Source organism: Phycodurus eques, chromosome 9 (assembly GCF_024500275.1).
Source record: "Phycodurus eques isolate BA_2022a chromosome 9, UOR_Pequ_1.1, whole genome shotgun sequence".
NCBI classification, from domain to species: domain Eukaryota; kingdom Metazoa; phylum Chordata; class Actinopteri; order Syngnathiformes; family Syngnathidae; genus Phycodurus; species Phycodurus eques.
This window is the reverse complement of record NC_084533.1, coordinates 19,733,527-19,754,055: the sequence shown is the minus strand read 5'-3', so window position 1 is coordinate 19,754,055 and position 20,529 is coordinate 19,733,527. Positions and strand designations below refer to the sequence as shown.

General features: G+C 42.5%; 1 protein-coding gene across 1 annotated transcript in view; it reads right to left on the bottom strand.

Moving 5' to 3' along the window:
- Positions 1-754: 754 nt before the first annotated feature.
- Positions 755-20,529, bottom strand: part of gpc4 (glypican 4) — a 33,460-nt gene continuing 13,685 nt past the window's right edge. The window contains exons 3-10 of the mRNA XM_061686223.1: positions 12,444-12,602; positions 7,683-8,080; positions 7,268-7,433; positions 4,510-4,640; positions 4,286-4,429; positions 4,079-4,203; positions 3,281-3,453; positions 755-3,198 (exon numbers count right to left, since the gene is read on the bottom strand). Of these exons, the coding sequence (XP_061542207.1) occupies positions 2,987-3,198; positions 3,281-3,453; positions 4,079-4,203; positions 4,286-4,429; positions 4,510-4,640; positions 7,268-7,433; positions 7,683-8,080; positions 12,444-12,602 (1,508 nt within the window). The 3' untranslated portion in view covers positions 755-2,986. The remainder of the gene's footprint in view (positions 3,199-3,280; positions 3,454-4,078; positions 4,204-4,285; positions 4,430-4,509; positions 4,641-7,267; positions 7,434-7,682; positions 8,081-12,443; positions 12,603-20,529) is intronic.

Below are 20,529 nucleotides of genomic sequence, written 5' to 3'. Positions count from 1 at the left end.
TTTTTAATTTTACTTGAGTCATATTATTATAAAGTAACAGTACTCTTATTTTAATACAATATTTGGCTACTCCACCCACCTCTGATTCTATGTCTATAGTGAATGTTGACCACTCCTGCTTATATGCATTGACTCTTTAATACTATTGTATTCACTAATGGAAATGCCTTATCTGTTACCTGCCTTCCACATTGTTACTATTAGCTAAAACGACATCCAGACTCTGAATCGGGTGAAAAGTGCAAATATCACTAAATGAAGACGTTCACAATCAGTTAAATATTGGCAGTCTTTATTTCAACAAGACTAAGAAACGTTTAATATACATTTTTTTTCTTACAATTCAACATCTATCTCATCTTTTTTTTCCATAACATTTAGGCGATACTCTGACATGTAAAAATCTGTTGTACTGTTAAGGCCTCTTTTAGAGACATCTAAAATGGCTGCTCTTTATTTACATTTTTCTTATTCTTTTCAGTCATTCACACGCTCTCTCCTCAGAGATGATCGAGTCCATTCAGTTTACTTGTGGGCCAAAGACAATTGAAAGACTAACACCTGTCCTGTCCAACTCAATTTAGTCACGAGACTAAGCTGATCTGTGGTTCAAAAACACAGCATACTGCAGCGGGACCAACTCCTGCCAGCTGGAAAACGTTGCAAGCACAAACATTTACCATCATTTCCCAAAACATTTACTCTGAACATTTGTTGATGTTGTTTTTTGTTTAGTTTTTTTGGTGTGTGTGGGGGGGGGGGGGGGGGGGGGGGGGTTCTTCACTCAATGCTTCTACGACTTACATAAGCACTTGTAAAATTGTTAACGATACACCAGTCAGTCACAGTGATATACAGCAATGCCAAATCCACTTGCTGAAGCTCAGGCTTAATTATTTTAAATTAAGGTTTGAGGGTTTTAAAATGATTGCATAGGGGTTCCTTCAAAGTGGGATTTTAAACAGCTATGGCCACACTAATTCATTATTATTATTCTTATTTTGAAGATATTTTCATGTGAGCTTACAATCAACTGTCAATTTCAAAGCCAAACGAGGTAAAAAGATGGTTTACGGTATTTTCTGCCCATCTTTACCGTGGCCAGATTTTTAAGGTCCATCAAGGTACACGGGAAAAGCCACTTTTAAAAATTGTACAATTGCATATGTAAAACCTCAAAGTATAAATCAAGGACTGTGATGTTTAAGAGACGGTGAACACTGTAAATTATGGATAGTCTCTGCCAGTTTCAGAGAATGACAATAAGATACACATAAGTTACTGTACAAAGGCTACTTGAGGCAACAATTTTAGAGGTGAAATGGAAAAAGATAACACCGAATAAACAAATGAACAGATAGTCATGTTGTGCTTTTTAGGAAACAACATAGTGTATGACAACCTTGAGGGAATATCCACACATAACAGATACAATTTAATTAAATCTACATTCATTTTATCTTTAGAAGTTACCAATTATGTACGGCGGTTCTAAACAAAAATCTATACCATACACCACATTCATTTTGGTAGCACTTGTGACAAAACTTCAACATTCAACCATGAATTGAAATGATGCAACTGTAAAGGATAGGTAGATTAAATGGTTCAAGAGGAATCCAATTATACTGAAAAAGACAATGTAAGAGGTCCAAGTGTGCATCCAAGGAGCACACAATCCAGTTCAGCCAACTAATACTAGCATTCCAAACCCACTGTAGTACCTAATATGTATCTTCATACCAAAAGTAGCTAAAAAAATAAAATAAAATACAGCACCTCTTTAACATAAAAACCCTGTATTAAAATAATCTTTCCTTGATTTTTGATCGAAGCACTCTCTTTTGGTTCTCTTGTCTAGATGAATGTGAATCACATTTCTTTCAAACATGTAAGACTGTACAAAGGTAGACCTTCTGTCGTGAACTGATCTTACGGTACAGGAAAAAGGGCCATTTGGAACTTGTCAGCTTTGCCTTCTTCAGGGGTAACACCGGGAGAGTCCTGCTCCTTTCTCAGGCCTGACCACCATTCACCAGGGTGCCAGCCACAGATCACATCTCTAACAGTCACTTTCAACTCCATAATAACTAGATTGCACTGACATAGACAGCATGTATGAGGTATGACCTTACTACTGAACTGCTGAACAAAGAATCTTAGACGTTAGGCTGTGATTATGCTCATAGCCAATATAGTCTTTGCGGCTTTGGACTCAAGAGGAGTCCTCAAAGCTCTTGTAAATAATGATTCCATCACCTGAAGCTGTTACTTCTCTCCTTGCATTTATGAAGTAATGCTGCAACCCTGACAACATATTTTATCTTTCCAAGGAAAACAGAACAGAGAGCCTACACGGTTTCCTATTTGAGAGAAAGAAGTGAAGACTCTTCATTCCCAGAATTTCATACTGGCTGTTGTAGGTAAATGCATAAACGCACAGAGATTCACAGTTTGCACACAGTGGTAAATGACTCTCCTAAAGGAACACTCATTATCACTGCTCATATACAACTACTAAAATCTGTTATTTGCTGATCTCTGCAGGATGGAAGGACACAAATGAAGAGGAAGGTATTTTCCATCATAGGTACCATGTGTTAGTTATATACTTTAGATGGCAATCATTGAAAAAGGCACACACTGAAGTATGAGATTAAACCGCGTAAATAAGACATTGTTTTCCGAATGTTGCAAGCAGAACCATAGTGTAGCTCCAACAGAGCCACGAGGAGTCAAGGTTTCACTTCGTGGAAAAGGTGGCTTTCTTGGGATGAGAATCAGATCGTTGTACACGGTTGTCCTCGAAACATGCAAACAAATAATTAAAAGTGAAATTATTGTAATATTAAGAAGAGTCTCCCCCCTTCCCCCGATGGTGGACTGTCCGAGGTCCTGAAGGCAGTCTTGTTAAAGTCTTTCTGACAGTTTTCCCCTTCACTCCATCGTTCTCAGTCATTCTCTTCATCTCACGGCCCAAATACTTTTATCTCAAGAGGGCACCAAGCAGACCCAGCCCGCAGAGCGCCAGTGCCAGGCTTCCTTGCAAATTGAAACCAGCTGATGATTCACTGTGCACCAGATTAACTCGGGGATCCACCGGATTGGGTGGAGTGGAAAAGTAGATGTCCCGATCCGTGTCACAGGATGGAGAATCGCAGCCGCTGCCGCTCTCCTCTCCTCCGCTGGCTTCCTCGTCTGAGTACACAGAGATGCACAATGTAATGCATTTGCAACGACGAAATATCGTCAGGAATAGTTAAAAAGTTACCATTCTCACCGTTTTCAAAAGAGATATCATTGCCGCTGTATGCAGCTTTCAGCCAACTTGTCATTTCCTTCAGAACTGCAATCTGGCTTCGAATCACAATGTCTGGTTTTGTAATGTCCACGTCCACGTCGGGGTTGGACACCTGATTGGCCAGCCCATTCCCAATGACAACTGCCTCATACCTATATGATGAGATTAGTCAGTAGTGCTGTACAGTGAACCCCAGTTTATAGCAGGACATATGTTCCAGACCCACCCGCAATAGGTGAAAAGTGGTGAGGTAGGTAGAAGATAAATAATTGGTGCCTGTTTTTTTTTACCCCAAAAATTCTTGAATAAGAGGGGATATACAGCCACTGCACTACAATCCAAAGAGGTGAATCTGCGGGTGCTGAACTGCGAATATGCGGGGGTCCACTGTACACCGTAAGCCGATATATAACACCTAAACTTAATGAAAAACATTTTAAACACATTGCAAATGTATTTAAACAGAAAAACAAATTACAAACACAAAACGTATAGTGTCTGTGTACATGCATGTGACTTTAAGAGGCATGGCCTGGTGGGGTGGCGTGTGACATCATCGAGTCTGCGAGGGAATGTCTGAGCGTGGGCTTTGGCCAACAGCAGGTAATTTATTGCATTTGTGTTTTACTGTTCTCCTTCCGTTTAATAAACAGATGAAAACTGGCGACTGTGGTTCTCTTTTACCACATTACAGTAAGTATCCTGTTAAAACCCATAAAAATAGATAAATAAGATCTAGCAATGAACCACGATATGGCTGGGGAGCAAATCCTTTACCTGCTTTTTGCTGTTCCGTTCCAGCAGTCATCACCAGGTGCAATTCTCTCACCAGCACAAACAGTGTCTGGCAATGTGGACCAGAACTTCTTGGCATGTTTCAGCTTCTTCTTTACATCATTCGTCTGTTATAGAAAACAAACAACTCAAGCATAGCCTCACAAACAGACACACAGTGTTCTAAAGATCTGTCATCTTAGACCTTACCAGTCTATCTAAGCTCGTTCCAGCAGCAGTGGTAGGTCTTGCGTCAGGGCTGTAGGGGCGGAAGCGGCCAGTGAAGCCTGTGTCCTTGGCAGACCGTTTGGAGCGGAATACCACCTGTTTAGGCTGGCCACATCCATGGAATACCTGTCAGCGAGGGAAAAAGGTCAATTCATATTGAGTCTCTGTATTTCTTTCATCTGTCAAAAAGATGGAAAAATACAGACTTTTTGTGAAACTTGCATGCTGTTCTCTTGCATGTTCATGATGGCGTCGGAGATCTTCACATCAATTGGATCCATGACAGACTCAAAATTGAAAGGACCCTCGAGTCTCTCAGCCAGACCTAGCATGGCATCTAAAAAAGAAATTGGACAAACTACCCTGTCAGAAAGCATTCATGGAAAAATACCCATCATCATCCCAAACATTGGCGTTACAACTAATGTCCAGTAGGGGGAAGCAAAGTCAAAAATAGAGGCGCTGCTGCATAGTGGCTGTGGTGTAAATGCCAGGTGGCTCCACAGACAGCAGTAAACAGATTAATAGTCAAATCTGGTGCCGTTAACACAAAATCTTGAACTCGTTGTTATCACAGCTCCAGCCTACAACTGGGGCATTTTAAATTAATAACACTAAGCTGTGTTATGAGTTTATTTTGTTGTGTTCATATTTCAATGATCATCTGTGGGCCAAAAATGCATTTTCGGTTTCGGACGGAAAAACATTTGGCACTGAAATAAAATTGCTGAAACAGGATGTTAATAAGACGCAAGCAAAAACCGTGGCCAGCACGTGGTCTTGTACACTATATTCTAAAAATAAATAAATATATATAAAAAAATAGCACGTCCAGATTGAACAGTTGCCCAACTTCACTGCTTTCTGGTCAGGTACTCAGGGGGAATGCTTGCTGTACAGTATTATGCGCTGCTCAGCTACGAGCTACAGCTAACAGGGCTAAATCAGAATCAGAATCATTTTTATCATCACCTCCATGGCAGCGAATCAACTATACTTTTTGGCAAGTATCATTATCACAAAGGGAGGACGAGGGATAATTGACAGGAGAAAGACGAGGACGCCATGCTAATTGATATGCTATCGTGACAGGAAGTCGCAAAACACCAAAATAAGTGCTTTGGTGATACAATACACTTGTCACATAGGTCTGGCTGAAACCGCCTTACAGCGCAGCGAGGATCATAAAAAGGGGGTATGATGTCTCCAGCCTAGTTCCATTTTAGAGTAGCAAGTACAAGGTCTCTCCTAATAGAGAACACAGACTCGTATTCCAATTGATTTGGATTGTTTATTGTGGTCTTGGCATCCACATCCAACAAAAAAACGTGAGGGAACCCGAGTAAAACGAAACTAGAATTTGCTGCACGAACGGTGCAGTTCCCAAGCCGTGCACATAAAAGTCGCACTGAGCCGCACCCCATGACTGTGCAAAAAAAGGTGTCCAAATCTGATTAAAAAAAATTTTTTTTTTTAAATAGTACGAACACGGCACCGTGATGCACGAAGTAGGTCATTATTCCCAGTCTACTGAAGAGAGATCAGGCAGAAGTGCACATCAAAGTCTGCAGTGACATAAACTGGATTATACAAAAACTTCATAAATGCTAAAAGCCTGTGGTACGTCATCTTCCAAAAAAAATTTTCAAAGGTAAGTGATGCAACCAGCCCAAGAAATAGCTCGCAAAACTAGGCAGAAACGAATCACTTGCTTGAGGTGGCTGGTCTCTGCAAGGAGGCATTACAGCGATTGACTCCAACCAAACAAGCCTACACATATTTATTTAACCTCACTATTTTCACTCATTGCTGTCTACTAAAAACATTCAGACTTTGAAGATAAGCGATAATTATGGCCCAGGCTTGCTTCTGAGCCAACAGAGTACGTTAACTAGTATGGGGAAATCAGACCTGCTTCTTGCGCTTACGTCACAGCTCAAGTAGGGGTTCGAGTAAAATATGGGCGGGCCAAGAACTGTTTAAAAAAAAAAAGAAAAAAAGAAAATTAGCCTACAATAAATAGTGAGTCTTTTTGGCGGAACTCTTTCTGCACACAATATTTTTAAGTCCAGAACTATGAAATATGTGCCAATAGTCACTGCATTAACGGGCTACTTTAATGAGGGGAAGTTTCCACATGATTCTGATAGTAAACTACGACGTTTCCATGGTCTCCCAACCTTAACTGAGCCAAGGCACATCATTTACTTTGGAGAAATTCTCACCGCACACCACCAAATATATCACAAAAGTGAATACTCAGGTTATTATGTAACTGCTGCTATCTAGTGGAAAAGCATTTAATTGTTCAGGCTGTCACTTGTTGCTGCCATAAATAATTGAATAAAGATACATATGTATTTGTCATAAATTATTTTTTTAGGCCGGCATGGTGAACAACTGGTTGGCACATCTGCCTCACAGTTCTGGGCACCGGGGTTCAAATCCCGGCCCCACCTGTGTGGAGTTTGCATGTTCTCCCTGCGCCTGGGTGGGTTTTCTCCGGGCACTCCGGTTTCCTCCCACATCCCCAAAACATGCGTGGTAGGTTGATTGGAGACTCTAAATTGCCCGTAGGTGTGAATGTGGGTGCGAATGGTTGTTTGTTTCTATGTGCCCTGCGATTGGCTGGCGACCGGTACAGGGTGCCGCCCGAAGATAGCTGGGATGGGCTCCAGTGGCCCGTGACCCTAACGAGGATAAGCGGTAAAGAAACTGGATGGATGGAAGGATTATTTTTTTAGACCAATTTGATAATCTTAATAATAAATAAAACTGGATCACTTCCCACGAGACACCTGATGATCTCTCATGACACTCTCATGTCCCACGACACACTGTTTGAATCACTGAGTTGATATAAACAGTAATGAACCTTTAACCAATTACCTTAAAATGACAGAGGCAGGGTAGATTCCACACAAGACTAGAGTGAGGCTACAGCGAGTTAGAAACGTCATTTACCAAGAAAGTTGTTCCATTCTGTGTCCAGGTCTGCCTGGTTGGCCAAACAGCCCCGCATAACATTCAAACAGTAATTCTGGCAGGGCTTCAGCGCCACTTGGCCCGAGCAGTAGGGACAGTACAACATCTTCATGGCCGCTCGCACACAGCTGGGAGACGCGCTGACCTGCAGGGCAATTTGAAGACAAATATTGACACAGTAACATACTTGGACACTGACTATTTAGATCACAAGCCATTATTTCACAAAACAGAATAATCTAATCATTGGTTAATCCATCTGTTGGAAAAAAATGTCACAACAGAGAAAACAAAGTGGTTTATGTTATCAGACTGTAATGGAATCGTAGCCAAGAATGATATGCATTCAGAATACAGCTCTGCATTCCTGGCAAAAGTGCACCTCTTCTCTTACCGTAGAGACTTTGTTGACCACTTCTGGCATGAGGTTTAGGCCGCGTACAAATGTACGCGCAGCAACAAAAGCACGCATCAACTGGATGCGGAGCTTGCGAGGCACGTCACCAAAAGGCTGCAGCTGCTCTGTGTGGCGGCTGACACACTCCATGTAGGCATCACTGAATTCATACTGCACGTTGACCAGCCGGAACATCCTCTCCAGGAGGTCGGCCCAAAAGTCTGACAGCATTGACTCAAGGTTGACAGCCGAGCTTCCTGACACGTAGTACCGCGTCAGGGACTCAAATAAGTTCTTGAACAGCTCGGCGTTCTGCACGTACATCATCCCGTAGGTTCGTACAAACATGTTGTGAAGTGAGACCTCTGCATTTTTCAACAGTTCCCGGAAAAACTCTGAGGGGGGGTGGAGAAAAAGGGAGAGAGATTTGTGTCATTATTCAAAACAAACAACCTTCAGTTTGAACATTAAAAATTCTAACCATTGTACCATATTTCACCAATAGCCTCATGAAGCAATTGAGAAAAAAAAAAAAAAAGAGTGCACCATTTGGCTACATGCAGCGGAGGTGCTGTTGATTCAGCAACATTTAAGAATGTTCTTTATTTTATCAATATTCAGTTTCTGTTACTACACTTCATGTCCTTTGTTCTTAGCGTTTTACCTTTCCACTGCCTCTTATTTTTCTAAAACAATGACGTTTCCTGACAGTATTATCATAATCATCATCATGTGTGTGTGTGTTTCCTGTCTGTTGACTGTATATTAACGTAGAAAGCACGGTGACAATTTTTGCATAAACAGTGCTATATAAGTAAATGTTGATTGAATGTTTGATTGGTGTCATGCCCCAGCGTCATTTGCAATACCAATTTGAAATGTCAAAAGGTGATAGTGAGTAGAAAAACAAACGGGTCCATCCCGATCAAGTGTAGACCCCGCTCTTGCAGGCAGATACTATAAGAGGTGGCACTTTTGGGGGCGGGGGGGGTCAAATCAGATCCTACACAAGCATTATTTTTTCTAAAATTATCAAAGAAAAACAAATGCGAAATCGTGCTGTTTAAATAGTCCTCTTTACTGGAGTCCTGAGTCAAAGGATCAAACCTTGTAGAATGCAGGCTTTTGGAAACCGTTTGGCTCAGGATTGCAGACAGGCCATTCAGCAGAGACATCTCCTTACATCAAACTGACCATCATCAATGGCATTTTTTCTATTGTCACATTCCACGAACGTTCCTTTCTCCTGGCTTCTCTTGGACTGTCCTTCAGGGGCATTTTTCAATAGGATTACGGAATAATGAGAACTGTTTCCCCTCCCATATATGGACCTGTACGCCTTCAACCATCCTAGCATCACCCTCCCTATACTGCTTTCACTTCATCAGTTCCTTCAGAGATCTCTCTTCAGTAGACAAGGAACAATGACCTACTTCATCCTAAGGAATGTCCATCACCCCCCGCCTCCACCTACCCCCAATAATCCAGTACCCCTTACCCCCAACTCTCTTAATCTGGACAAAATGAGAATTCCACAGAGTCATTGAAAAATGCATCGCCTTCAGTCGTGCATGCATGCAAGCGTACGCTCACAGCCCCCCTTCACTCATCTCCTTTCTATCCACTCTTGCTCTTCTCCCCCTTGCTGCCATGTGCAGACAAAACTTCTGTTTTGCTCTGGGTGCCCTATGCTTGCCTTTGAAATGTAAAGTTCCCATGCTCTCACAGAGGGAGACACTAAACGTTCCCTGCCACCGACATGCACGTGCACGCACACACACACACACCCACACACACACACACACACACATACACACACATGCGCGCACACACACAGTCCCCTCTTAATGCTGTCACTTCCACTCCAGACTGACACACTAAAAAGAAAAAATAAGGAAGGGGAGGAGTGAGGGCAGCATGGGGTGGGTTAAATTGTGGGCTTTTTTTTTTTTTAACTCCAAATCCCCACTGTGTTGCCAAGGATACCGGAAACACTGCAGCCAACAAATCACACGCACATACAGCAGACGACAAGAACCAAGTTCTACTCTTCATTGACAGCAATTAAAACAAAAAGGTTCACCCCTAACCATGGAATGTTATCAAACCAAGAAGTTTAAAGTCAATAAAAAAAAAAGTTGATAGACACAAAGAGGATGAAGAGGGGTGTGTGCATGCTGGGTGCATGAGAAACATTACACAAACATCTTACAGTGTCATTTAAAGTTAATGAGATGAGATGTTGCAATTACACATGGCATGTAAAATGTAGAAAAACAAATGATAAATCTATCCTCTCCTGTCCTTCCATTCCGTCATCTACACCTTCCATAGGAGCCCTAAATGATAAGCAATGCTCTTAATCCATTACAGGAAGAGGGCAGCTGAACTCCTCCCCCTCCGCCCTCCCACTTCCTTCTCCTTACACCCCCACCTGTGTTCCTTTAAACACTGCTCCTCCCAATCCCAACCCAAGAAGCAATTGCACCCCTATTTGTGCCAATTAGTCCTTGCTCCTCACTCTTTTCACATGGGATATGATTCAGTCACTCCTGCTGCTGGAATATCTGGGGATGGCCATCTCTGGCAAGAAGCCTTAATCCACATTCTCAAATTCCACACGCAAGCCTACTCTGCTGGACAGGGTCAGAGTAATAAGGATGACAGACAGGCTGAGATCATGGCAAAGCGGGGAGAACTATTTCTGTCTCCTAATTAGCCATGACGTTTCGCTCCAGGCGCAGGGTGAGAGCGTGTCTAATCACATACACCACTTCCTGGCTCGGTTAGTGTGTAAATCATGTAGTCATGTGAGTTTTTATCGGAATTTGTAGCAATGATTATGCACATATGCATAGCGCCGTTCATATCATCTTCATGAACAGTTAATACAAGGATAAGGACTTTCTGTGTTAGCTCCCGGGGTGCCTTGGAGGAGAGTGAGTAAATGCATAATAGGAAAGCAACGTGAACATGTTACCATAAGTGGTGAGAGGTGTCAAATGGTGCAGGTGGAAGAAAGCGCACCAGGCCTTTGCAAAGAGATCCCACATATTTGCCTTTGACACGGTACACGACCGGTTAGCTCATCTGCCTCACAGTTCGGAGGATTCAGCCTTCCCTGTGTGGACATTGCATGTTCACCCCGTGCCTGTGTGGGTTTTCCCCAGGTACTCCAGTTTCCTCCCACATCCCAAAAACATGCATGGTAGGTTAACTGAAGACTCTAAATTGTCCATAGGTGTGAGTGCGAATGTTTGTTTGTTTATATGTGCCCTGCGATTGGCTGGCGACCAGTTCATGGTGTACCCTGCCTCTTGCCCAAAGATAGCTGGGATAAGCTCCAGCATGCTCACGAGCCGAGTGAGGATAAGCGGTAAGGAAAATAAGTGAATTAATATTTGCCTATGAATTTGTAACATTTAGCGGTTCCTTTTTAACCCCCACAGAAAATAACTTTCACTCAATTTCTTTGTCTTTCTTTCTTTCTTTCATCCTTCCTTTCTTTTTTTAACCTGTCCCGTTCAGCTGCATGGCCATGCAGAATGGTGGATCTGTAATGCCTTTTGCGCTAGAAAAGTTTTGCTGTGTAACAATCAATTCCTATTTAATAAGCCATTAACCATCTGTGGCCACTAACCTGAATAAAACACAGCCACGAGAAGTTTTACATTCATTCCAGCAATAGAATACTCATTATCTGCAAAATGTATTTTGTGTAAAAAAAAAAAACACTAAAAAAAACTTTGATATCCAGAAATTAAAGTAAATAATAATTGAAAAAAAATTATTCAATACAAAATAAAGAATGTCACATAATGTTGAACTATATAAGCTTTTGATTCTCTCGAACAATTTCATGAGATTCAAAGACACAAGACAGAAACTTGGCCCTCAGCGAGTACAAAAAGGAGCACAAAAACAGTCAGGGAAGAAGACAAAATGGAAATGGATGGACAAAAAAGATGGGTTCGAGTGGGATGAGAGGGAATGTCACAAGAGGCATGAGATGGGACAAAGGGCAGCAAAAGGAGAAAGCGAGGGGCGGGACGGAGCAAGCTGCCACTGCATTCCGACACGTCACATTCCAGTTCACATCTGGCTGAAATACACACGCACACCTGTTGCTGACAATCCTTTGCTGTCTTTCACAGACACACAAAGATGCAAAGTTCTGTGACCCGCGTATGCACAGGCACGCAATACGACATACATAACACGCATGCACAAACTAATCCGACATCTCAACATGACTGTTTCGTCACATCCTTTCCATACTCTCACTATCCCCCTTCATATTATTACAAGGAGAAGAGCAGGGGTGCCTAGGTAGTGCACTTGAGCAATCAAAAGTTGTACCACTTCCTCTGTGATTCCACAGTTTTGCATGTCCCCATGTGCTTCCGCCCTCCACAAGCGAAATCTGATCCCACTATTTACAGGCATACACACGTGTTGGCACACGCGGAGGAAAAGGAAGCACAAATCTGAAGATGTGTGTGGTCCTTCTGCGAATGCGTACGTCTCGCTGGAGCAGGAAAGCCAGTAGAGGGGGCCGCTGAGGGAGGGCACTGAGATGTTGAGAGACAGGTGGACGGGTCAGTGGACACAGACCGACTGTCTCCGCTCGCGGCAGTGCTATAGCAGGTGGGAGCGTCCGTCAAAATTCATGCAGCATGTGCGCTACTGCTGCTAGTTTCGGAATACTTTGTGGAAAATGTAGCATAAAAGGTGGCTGTTACAAGCGTATTTACTTACTGTCAAAGTGCTCGTGCCGCTGCCTAAAGGTGGACTGTAGATTGGTGGAAAGCCTGGAAACAGGGGCTTTGATATCATAGTGACTCTGCTGGCTCAGCTTCTCTTCCATCTCCACAGTGCAGCAAGAGAAACCCTGCGGACAGACTTTCAGTGATGCTCCTGGAAGAGAGAAAAGAAGAAATACTTATAAAGGAGATCATGCGTCCCACCACTATTGAATAAATCTGTATAGTCATATTATGGACAAAAAAGGGTAAAGACCATAGTATAAGACCATCTTCTCAGACATGCATTTTCAAAAAACGAATTTCCCATTGGTTGTCCAAAAATAAAACACAAAACAAGCTGCACGGCAAAACAGCAAATTGAGAAAAGAGAAGTCCAAAGAAATCAGTTTAGGAAAAGGCACAACAACAGTCTCAAATCATATAAAAGGGGAATCATACAGGTGGAATGATAGTAGACTCATTCCCTAATTACACATTTACAATTATTTCCCTTCACATTATTAAAAATCAATACCTATCTATCTTGACTATAAAGAAAAACTATTGTCTTCCCCCGCTATATCGCAGTTTAGACTTTAGAACCCGAGTACCTGCCAATTTCAAATATGAAAAGTTTATTTCTACTACTGCTATGGGTTGCATGACTTCAGATTTTTTTAAATCAACATGAATGGGTTGAAAGTTGTGTCAACATCAACTAGTCACTGATGATGTAATTGATACATTTTCAGTACGTCCGCGTTAACTCACAAGCACAACAACGTTGGGTGGGTGAAGGCTTCCCTGCTGATGTGTGATTTTATTACTAGCCAGGAACAAACAAAAAAAAACTTGCTCAGTGTGCTTGCTGCAGGGACAGCCAGCTAAAGTTTGCACAGTTTGGCCAAACGGGGAAACATGTCCTCGTTCTGGGCCTTCCACAGAAGTGGGTTCTGCATGGTGGGAATTTGTTCCCCGCAAAGAGCGCCACTCATGGGGGCAGTGACTGTGCCTGAGTGCGCAGGGGCCGCAGACGAGGTGGTGAGCTTCATGGGCATCTCTTACTGCACAAGAGCTACGACGGTCCGTCAAACTGTCTTTACATGAAACCGGACCCAAGATTGGGGACTGCTGCAATCAGCTGATTCTAAGCAGTGGCGGTGCTTGCTGGAATGGTGTCCTCTGTGAGATCCCTCAATGGCACCCCCACCCCCCCTCCCCCAATTATCTTCCTCCTGATCTCCATTACTAACATGTACAAATAACATGTACATTTGCTCAAGGGATTATAAAATACCTATCTCAAAGTAGTGAATGCAAGGTATGAAATAATATAAAGTATATCTAAATGAATGTCTATTGCTACAGGCTGTGTACTAGCTGTGAGCTGGCTCAGACTAATACCAATAAAAGGTAAAGTACAAGCAATGACACCTAAAAGAAAAAAAAAGTTATAAGGTCGTAAACTAACAAAAAACTAACTCACTAACAAGAAAAATAATTTTCATTCCTTTATTTGTAGAGAAAATTGAACGTGTCTACAAACGTACATTTCTAGTCACCCAGTCAATGGAAAAAAAATAGGAGAAGTATGATGAGACATACAATTTGAAATAAATATTGATCCACTGGGACAGACAGCATGAGAGCAATTCTAAGGCCAGTCGAGAAGGCGACTCCAACAGGTGATGCAAAACTCCCATACTAATGCCAACGATTGACACTAATATATTGTGGAATTGCCTATCAAAAAGTGCCCCTCTTAGCTTGCCGTACTGTGACTGAACAGGTCTATCAAAGCATATTTTTTTGCAGGCGGGCACATTGCTGCCTCCCCAATCATGCCGCCCTGTGCCATCGCACACTTCACATATGCTAATTGCCACCACTGGCTGTAAATCTAAGATCATCCAGTGAGGTCGGTGGGTCAGGAAAAAAAATGAACAGCAAGCAACAGCCTCTGGCGCTCTTTTGAGAACCAGACCAAAATCGTTACGTGCACCCACCGCTGGTTATGTCGCACAGTCATCAGCGTGAACCAAATCGTTTTTTCCATTGACTAGATTACCGTTCATAAAAATGATATTGCAATAAAAATTATAAAACATTCACACCTAAATGAATGCATAAAGTAAGCAGACAAACACATTGTAACTGTAACAAAGGGATATTTAAACAAATACAAATTGGTTTAACAAAAACTGGCGCAGAAGTGATTTGCAGTCATTGTTGTTTAAATGGGGGCATGTAAAGGAGGGATGCACCCTGGCGCCATAAACTGGACCCCTCTGTATGTGATCAAGTCCATATAAGCCCCTAGTGACTTCTCTCACAGTCCTTTCCCCAAACTCAACTCTCACCAACCCTTGTCCATCCCAGCAGGGTCCGTTCATGGACACGTGCACATTCACATGCACGCACGCTGGCAACCCCAACTTAAACATATTCACACATCACTCTTCAACACATGGCTCTTTGTACAGGCGTGATTGAAGGCACTGGGAGCACAGGGTACACACACACACACACACACACACACACACTGAACATTTAGGTTTAACAGACATCCAACTCGCCCCCCACCCTCGAGCAGGGGCCACACCGCACAGCACTCACTAGGGCTATATCCACATGGAAAATAGCCCTAGTTACCAAAGTACACAAATAAAAGTGTGATGGTCGATATTTCACAGGAATGTCCATACAAATGTTGTATTGTTAGCTCAAAGACTCAAGGGTCTAAAAACTCAACTCTTACCTCATGCATACTTTAGTAGTCAATTTCTTGGTTTCCTTGTAAAACACAAAATCAGGCTGAGGCACAAGACAGTGACTGCCATTAGAGGTCGGCATCATGCTGGACTATCGCCGTTACTCATTTACTGCAAGCTATGCCAATCATTTTTTTCAAGTCTTGAATAGTCTGTGTGTGCGGGTTGAGTTGAATCTTCCGTTTTAGGAGCCTCTCAAAACACTAGCTTCCCAAATCCTCAAAGATGTAACAAGACACAGCAACAAAACTTTGTTGGGCTGTCACTCTGAAGAGGAAAATAGCCATTTATGGTGGTCAAAACAAGGGAACGGCACCTTGGAAACAAACATGAGTACGTGCCGTGGCATTCATCGGCACTCCACTACTTTTCTGGGTTTCCTTTGTGGGGAGACGACCATCCCCTTTAAATGGCTCATAAAATAAGACACTTCCCTTTGACATTGTCCTGCCTCTCAAATGCTTTTCTCAGAAGGATGACGGGGGAGGTGAAAACGCCTCACAGACAAAAAACAGATTAGACACCTTGCCGCCCTCTCTGCCTGCCATCATGTGCTCCTGAAGCAGGCAGACATCAGGGAGCAGCCCCCACCCACCGCTTGCATGCCTTCCCCCTCGACCACCACCACCCTCCAGGCTTAACCAGCGAGGTCAAGGGTTAACAGCCACTCCTCTGACCATTCCCTTGTCCCCAAGCCGGCACATACACCACACACAGTAAACCACCGCTCAAACCAAAGTCATGCAATAATAACACCACTAACAAACCCCCCAGACATACTGGCAATTAAGAGTTGTAAAAGTCGCAAACACAAGCAAAACGTATAAATAGACAGGCCAAGTGGTCAATTCACTCCATCTGAAGTCATGAAAGCCTTTAAAGGATAATTTCTGTACTCTCCTGAACTCAGGACATTGCTAAAAACTATTAGCAGAGCTGTAAAAGACACCATACGATAAGTGCACATGACATGACTGATTTCTTGCTTGTATCACTAAATGGAACCCAGCGGTCCTCAGAGCTTCAACACCGTCAACAACATTTGTAAAATATAAACTGAACTTTGGCCATAGATTACATACACACCGATTTAAATCACTAACAATGTTTGCAATGTACGGTAAAATTGTGGGGGCATGCTATGCCATAATTTTCTCTCAAAATGAATTATGACAAGAAAATGAGAGGACTTGTGAAAAAACAGCACCAAATATACTGTAAAATGTAAAGTAACTGACATGACGTGAAGACAAAGGCTCACTATTAATTAACATACACTCCTTGCCATAATATGCAAAGGACATTGCTGACTGTCTACTAGGGTGGGGCATCGAGAATCGAGAACCGATTGGAACCGGGACTAACGTTCCGGTACTCCCGGAACTGTTCAAATAAAAAAATGTTGGTTCCCAGTTTCGATGCCTAGTCCTCCAGCGAAGAAGAAGTGGCGAAAAATAACAAAGAAACAGCGTAAACCAACGAAGAAGAACGCGCACGATGACGTGCTTTTGCCCAACGGCGGCTGCGGCAACCAAAAGTGTGTCTTACCTTTGTTCAAATTAATGACCAGTCGCCTCGGTGCAACACTTGGAATAAGATTGCATTGTGCAAAAGAGGCTTCACAATGTGTAGCGTCTGACGGGCTCCAAACCTCAGCCTACAGGCCTCTTTATACCCCCACGCTAGCGCTGCCGACAATGCCCACACTGGAGCACGTTGTCCGACGCATTGGGCCGCGCTGCCCCTATGCGGCCCTTGACGCGCACACGGCAAAAATTTATGCTGGGCGTAGAATGCCGCGCAGATCATCTCTCGTGATTGGTCCATTTTAGTCACATGCTGTGATGACGTACTCAGCATTCCCCTTGGTTCACATACCACCTACGCCGCCGCCTTCTTGATTGATTTTGCAGTATAAGAAAACGCATCATCTGGTCATCTAGGTCCATTTGTTCTAGCAGACACTGTTCCACTGTCGCCATTGTTATTGCTTTGTTCCTTGTTCCGGAAAGGAAAGTAAAAACGGCTATCGGAAATGGCTATAAAATGCAGAGGAAACTCCACCCTGTGGTGTCCTAGCCAATACCAGCCGTAGCGACACCTCCGACTTGGAAGAGAAGTGCAGCACATTTTCAAAACAGTGCGCGTGGGTTGCACTTGAGTATAAAGCTAAACTGCGCACGGGATAGCTGCAGTGACGTCAGCGCGGTCGCCGCCCGTGAGAGTATAAAGAAGCCTTACACCTTCGAGACAGGACCGGTCACTGGTCATATGGAAATAATCAGGGCAGGGCCATACTTCCACCTACTTTGTCTCCACACGGTACCCTTCTATGTGATACAGCCAAACCAATAATGAGTTTCAGTCTTTAACTTCAAGCAAAATAATGTGCTGGAATGGTGCCCCTCAATTGGTCTTAAAAAAATTGGAACAAAAAAGAGGGAGGCGATGTTAGTGCTTGTCCCTTACTTTTCTTTCAGTTAAGTGTTTCAAGTGACTAGTACTTATTGATTAATACACGCCAAGCATACAAAAATCTACATCAGCTATCGTAATAGATGGTTCATGCATCTGTCATGGCAGGAATTCATTATTACTATTTTAAATTGGCCTTAGGCCAGCTTCCTTTGTTCATCTGGATGAACTTACATTGAGCAAGAAATTCCAAAGAAATGCTGTGGACTTGACCTGTGTGGGGAGCTAATTTTAGTGGACCGATAGAGCTGTCCCATGACTCCAGTCATCACTAGTGTGTCAACGAAGAAACAAAGCTGGAATGTTATGTTTTACACTAACGTTTTACAACTATCTGAATCTCCATCCTCAACATCTATATTTTCCCAATAAAGTATAAGTATATATTTTTGTGGTTTTACTTGGTGTCACTTTGATGCATTCGTTTATAATTCTGCTGCGGACTCATTCCAACTACTGAATGGAATTACATTTTCATGACTGCTTGTTCATTACATGCAGCTACACTAAACATTGCAAGGCAATATTAATATTAATAGTTGACTTCATCGTATGACTGACTGAGAGAGTTTCGTCCTTGTGTCTAATTGTGTCATAGTCCGTTGATGAGAAGCAGTCATTCTCACATGACATGCGGGGAAATATACAGGACATGCAATTGAACCTTATGTTCTTGGCGAGACGATCACGAGTAAACGGCGTCAAACAAACTCACTTATGACGCCGTGAAGACACACAAAAGACTACTCTCCCGACTGAGATGCAACAAGTGTGCAACCATGGTAATTTACATTCAGTTGTCAAGTGGGAATTGAATCTGATATTCAATCAAGGATGCTTGTGAGACAGGCCAATATAGACGCAAAGTGGTGGCCCAGCGATCTTGCAAATTGGCAAAGCATAGTTTGACCCCAGAAAGACATACTGTACGTAGCTGCCCCGTAAAGCATTATGTGCCACATTTCATTTATAAAGGCAGGAAGTTGTGCGGTCATGCAGATTTGGAGCCGAAGACCTGGTTTTGGGTAATGACAGTGTAAAATGTTTCATTAAATACATTGAGGTTTAACACTCTTCTGCAACGGTCTTCAAAATGTCAAACTGCCAAAATCTGCGTGGCACACAGTATAGCCATGAATACTGTATGTGTGACGCTACTCTGACAATAAACATTTGATTCAATGTGTGAATCTTACATCTTAAAACATGCATATAAATAAAATTGTTTTCCAAGATTGTCTTTATCCCAGTGCACAGATACGGTAGACGGATCATTCTTAATTTCTTGTTACCAAAGTCCATTTCTGATTACTAAACTAGTTGGGGCCTCTGGCCAATTAAAATTCTCCTCTCGTGAGTGTTCCAAAATGCTGTCATCCATGAACATTTACCCAGAAGTGCCTGGGGAGATTCCACAACATCACAGCAGTCTCTCTCTCTGTTTCCCTCTCCCGTCCTGAGACGGCATCTCCAGCTTTGTCTCCAGGCACAAAAGCTCCCTGCCTACACCACTTCCCAGGTCACTGCTTTGTCAGGGTTTCAACTTCCTCCCAAATTTCCCCAAGAGCATTTACAAACCAGAAAAAGGTCTACCACTGTTCTGTTGCCACTCTCAAAATGTCCCACAGTTTAGCATTGAAATAATCTTTAGGCAATGTCTGACCTCTATGTGCAAAGTAGCATGAGGCCAATGTAACACCTAAATGCAGATGTTTATTTAACATGAAAGGATTTACATTTTTCTTAATACTTTAGGTAAGTGGATTTGACAGTAACAGTTTATAGGTTTCAAACTGAAACCTGTTTTTGTATTTACGATTTTAAGAACAGCACTGCTAAACTGCGACGAATGTGTTAATGATTAGTAAAAGACAAGGACTTAGGAGTCATCCTCAAAGCCAGTTAGTTTATAAATGCCCCCCCCCCCCCCCAAAAAATAAAAAAATCAATGAGGTCAGAGCATAGCACAACCACCGTTGCCCAACATGGCGTTTGATCTATGGCAACAAACACAACATGCAACACTTGTAAACAAAGGCACAGGCATGGTAACAACTGGCCTTATCTTCCATCTTTTCCACATTTCATTCCGGGTGTGGGCCTTTTGAACAGCTACCAATATTTTGAGCGTTTGATCTATTGCTTCTGCAACATAGTCAATCATGCCTCGTAAAAAAGTCCAATCTTGTGAGTGTGTGAGATGAAGTATTAAGTTGAAAAAGTGAGTGAGGCAGTGTTAGGTTATAGATTTAGAGAAGCGGGTAGAAGTTTCATACACAAATGGAGAGAACAAGTTATAGCACAGCTTGATTGTCACAAGTGAAGAGAGATGGGGGCAGAGAAAAGAAAACACCAAAGACCTTTCTGGCTTGTCCTTAGACTGTCAGCAGACTCATGGCAAAGACACGAACACAACTTTAAAAGAAAAACGTCATGACATTATGTCAGGCCAAGTGTTTTACAGTGGGACTCTTCTGTCATATATTACAGATAAAGGAACAAATAGATCATTTTGACAACAAAATCACACTGACACCAAACAAAAACGTGTGTGCACTGGTCATATGGATTAAGTTGAAAAGAGCAACATTTACGCCCCTTTTCTGTTTTGGTAAAACAAAACTTTTTGTAAAGGTTTAACACAAAATACACCTCATCATAGGGCTGCACTATTATTAAAATCTTAATTGTGATCACGATTCGGGCTGCCAGTATTAAATTAACCTGATCGTCTGTGATTTTTAATTTAATTCACTGCCATTGATGGACTTAGAATCCAAATATCCATGTTAACTGGGAGGGCTGGCAGTGAATGAGTTAAAATGTGGGCACTGCTGCGTATGAAGCACTTTA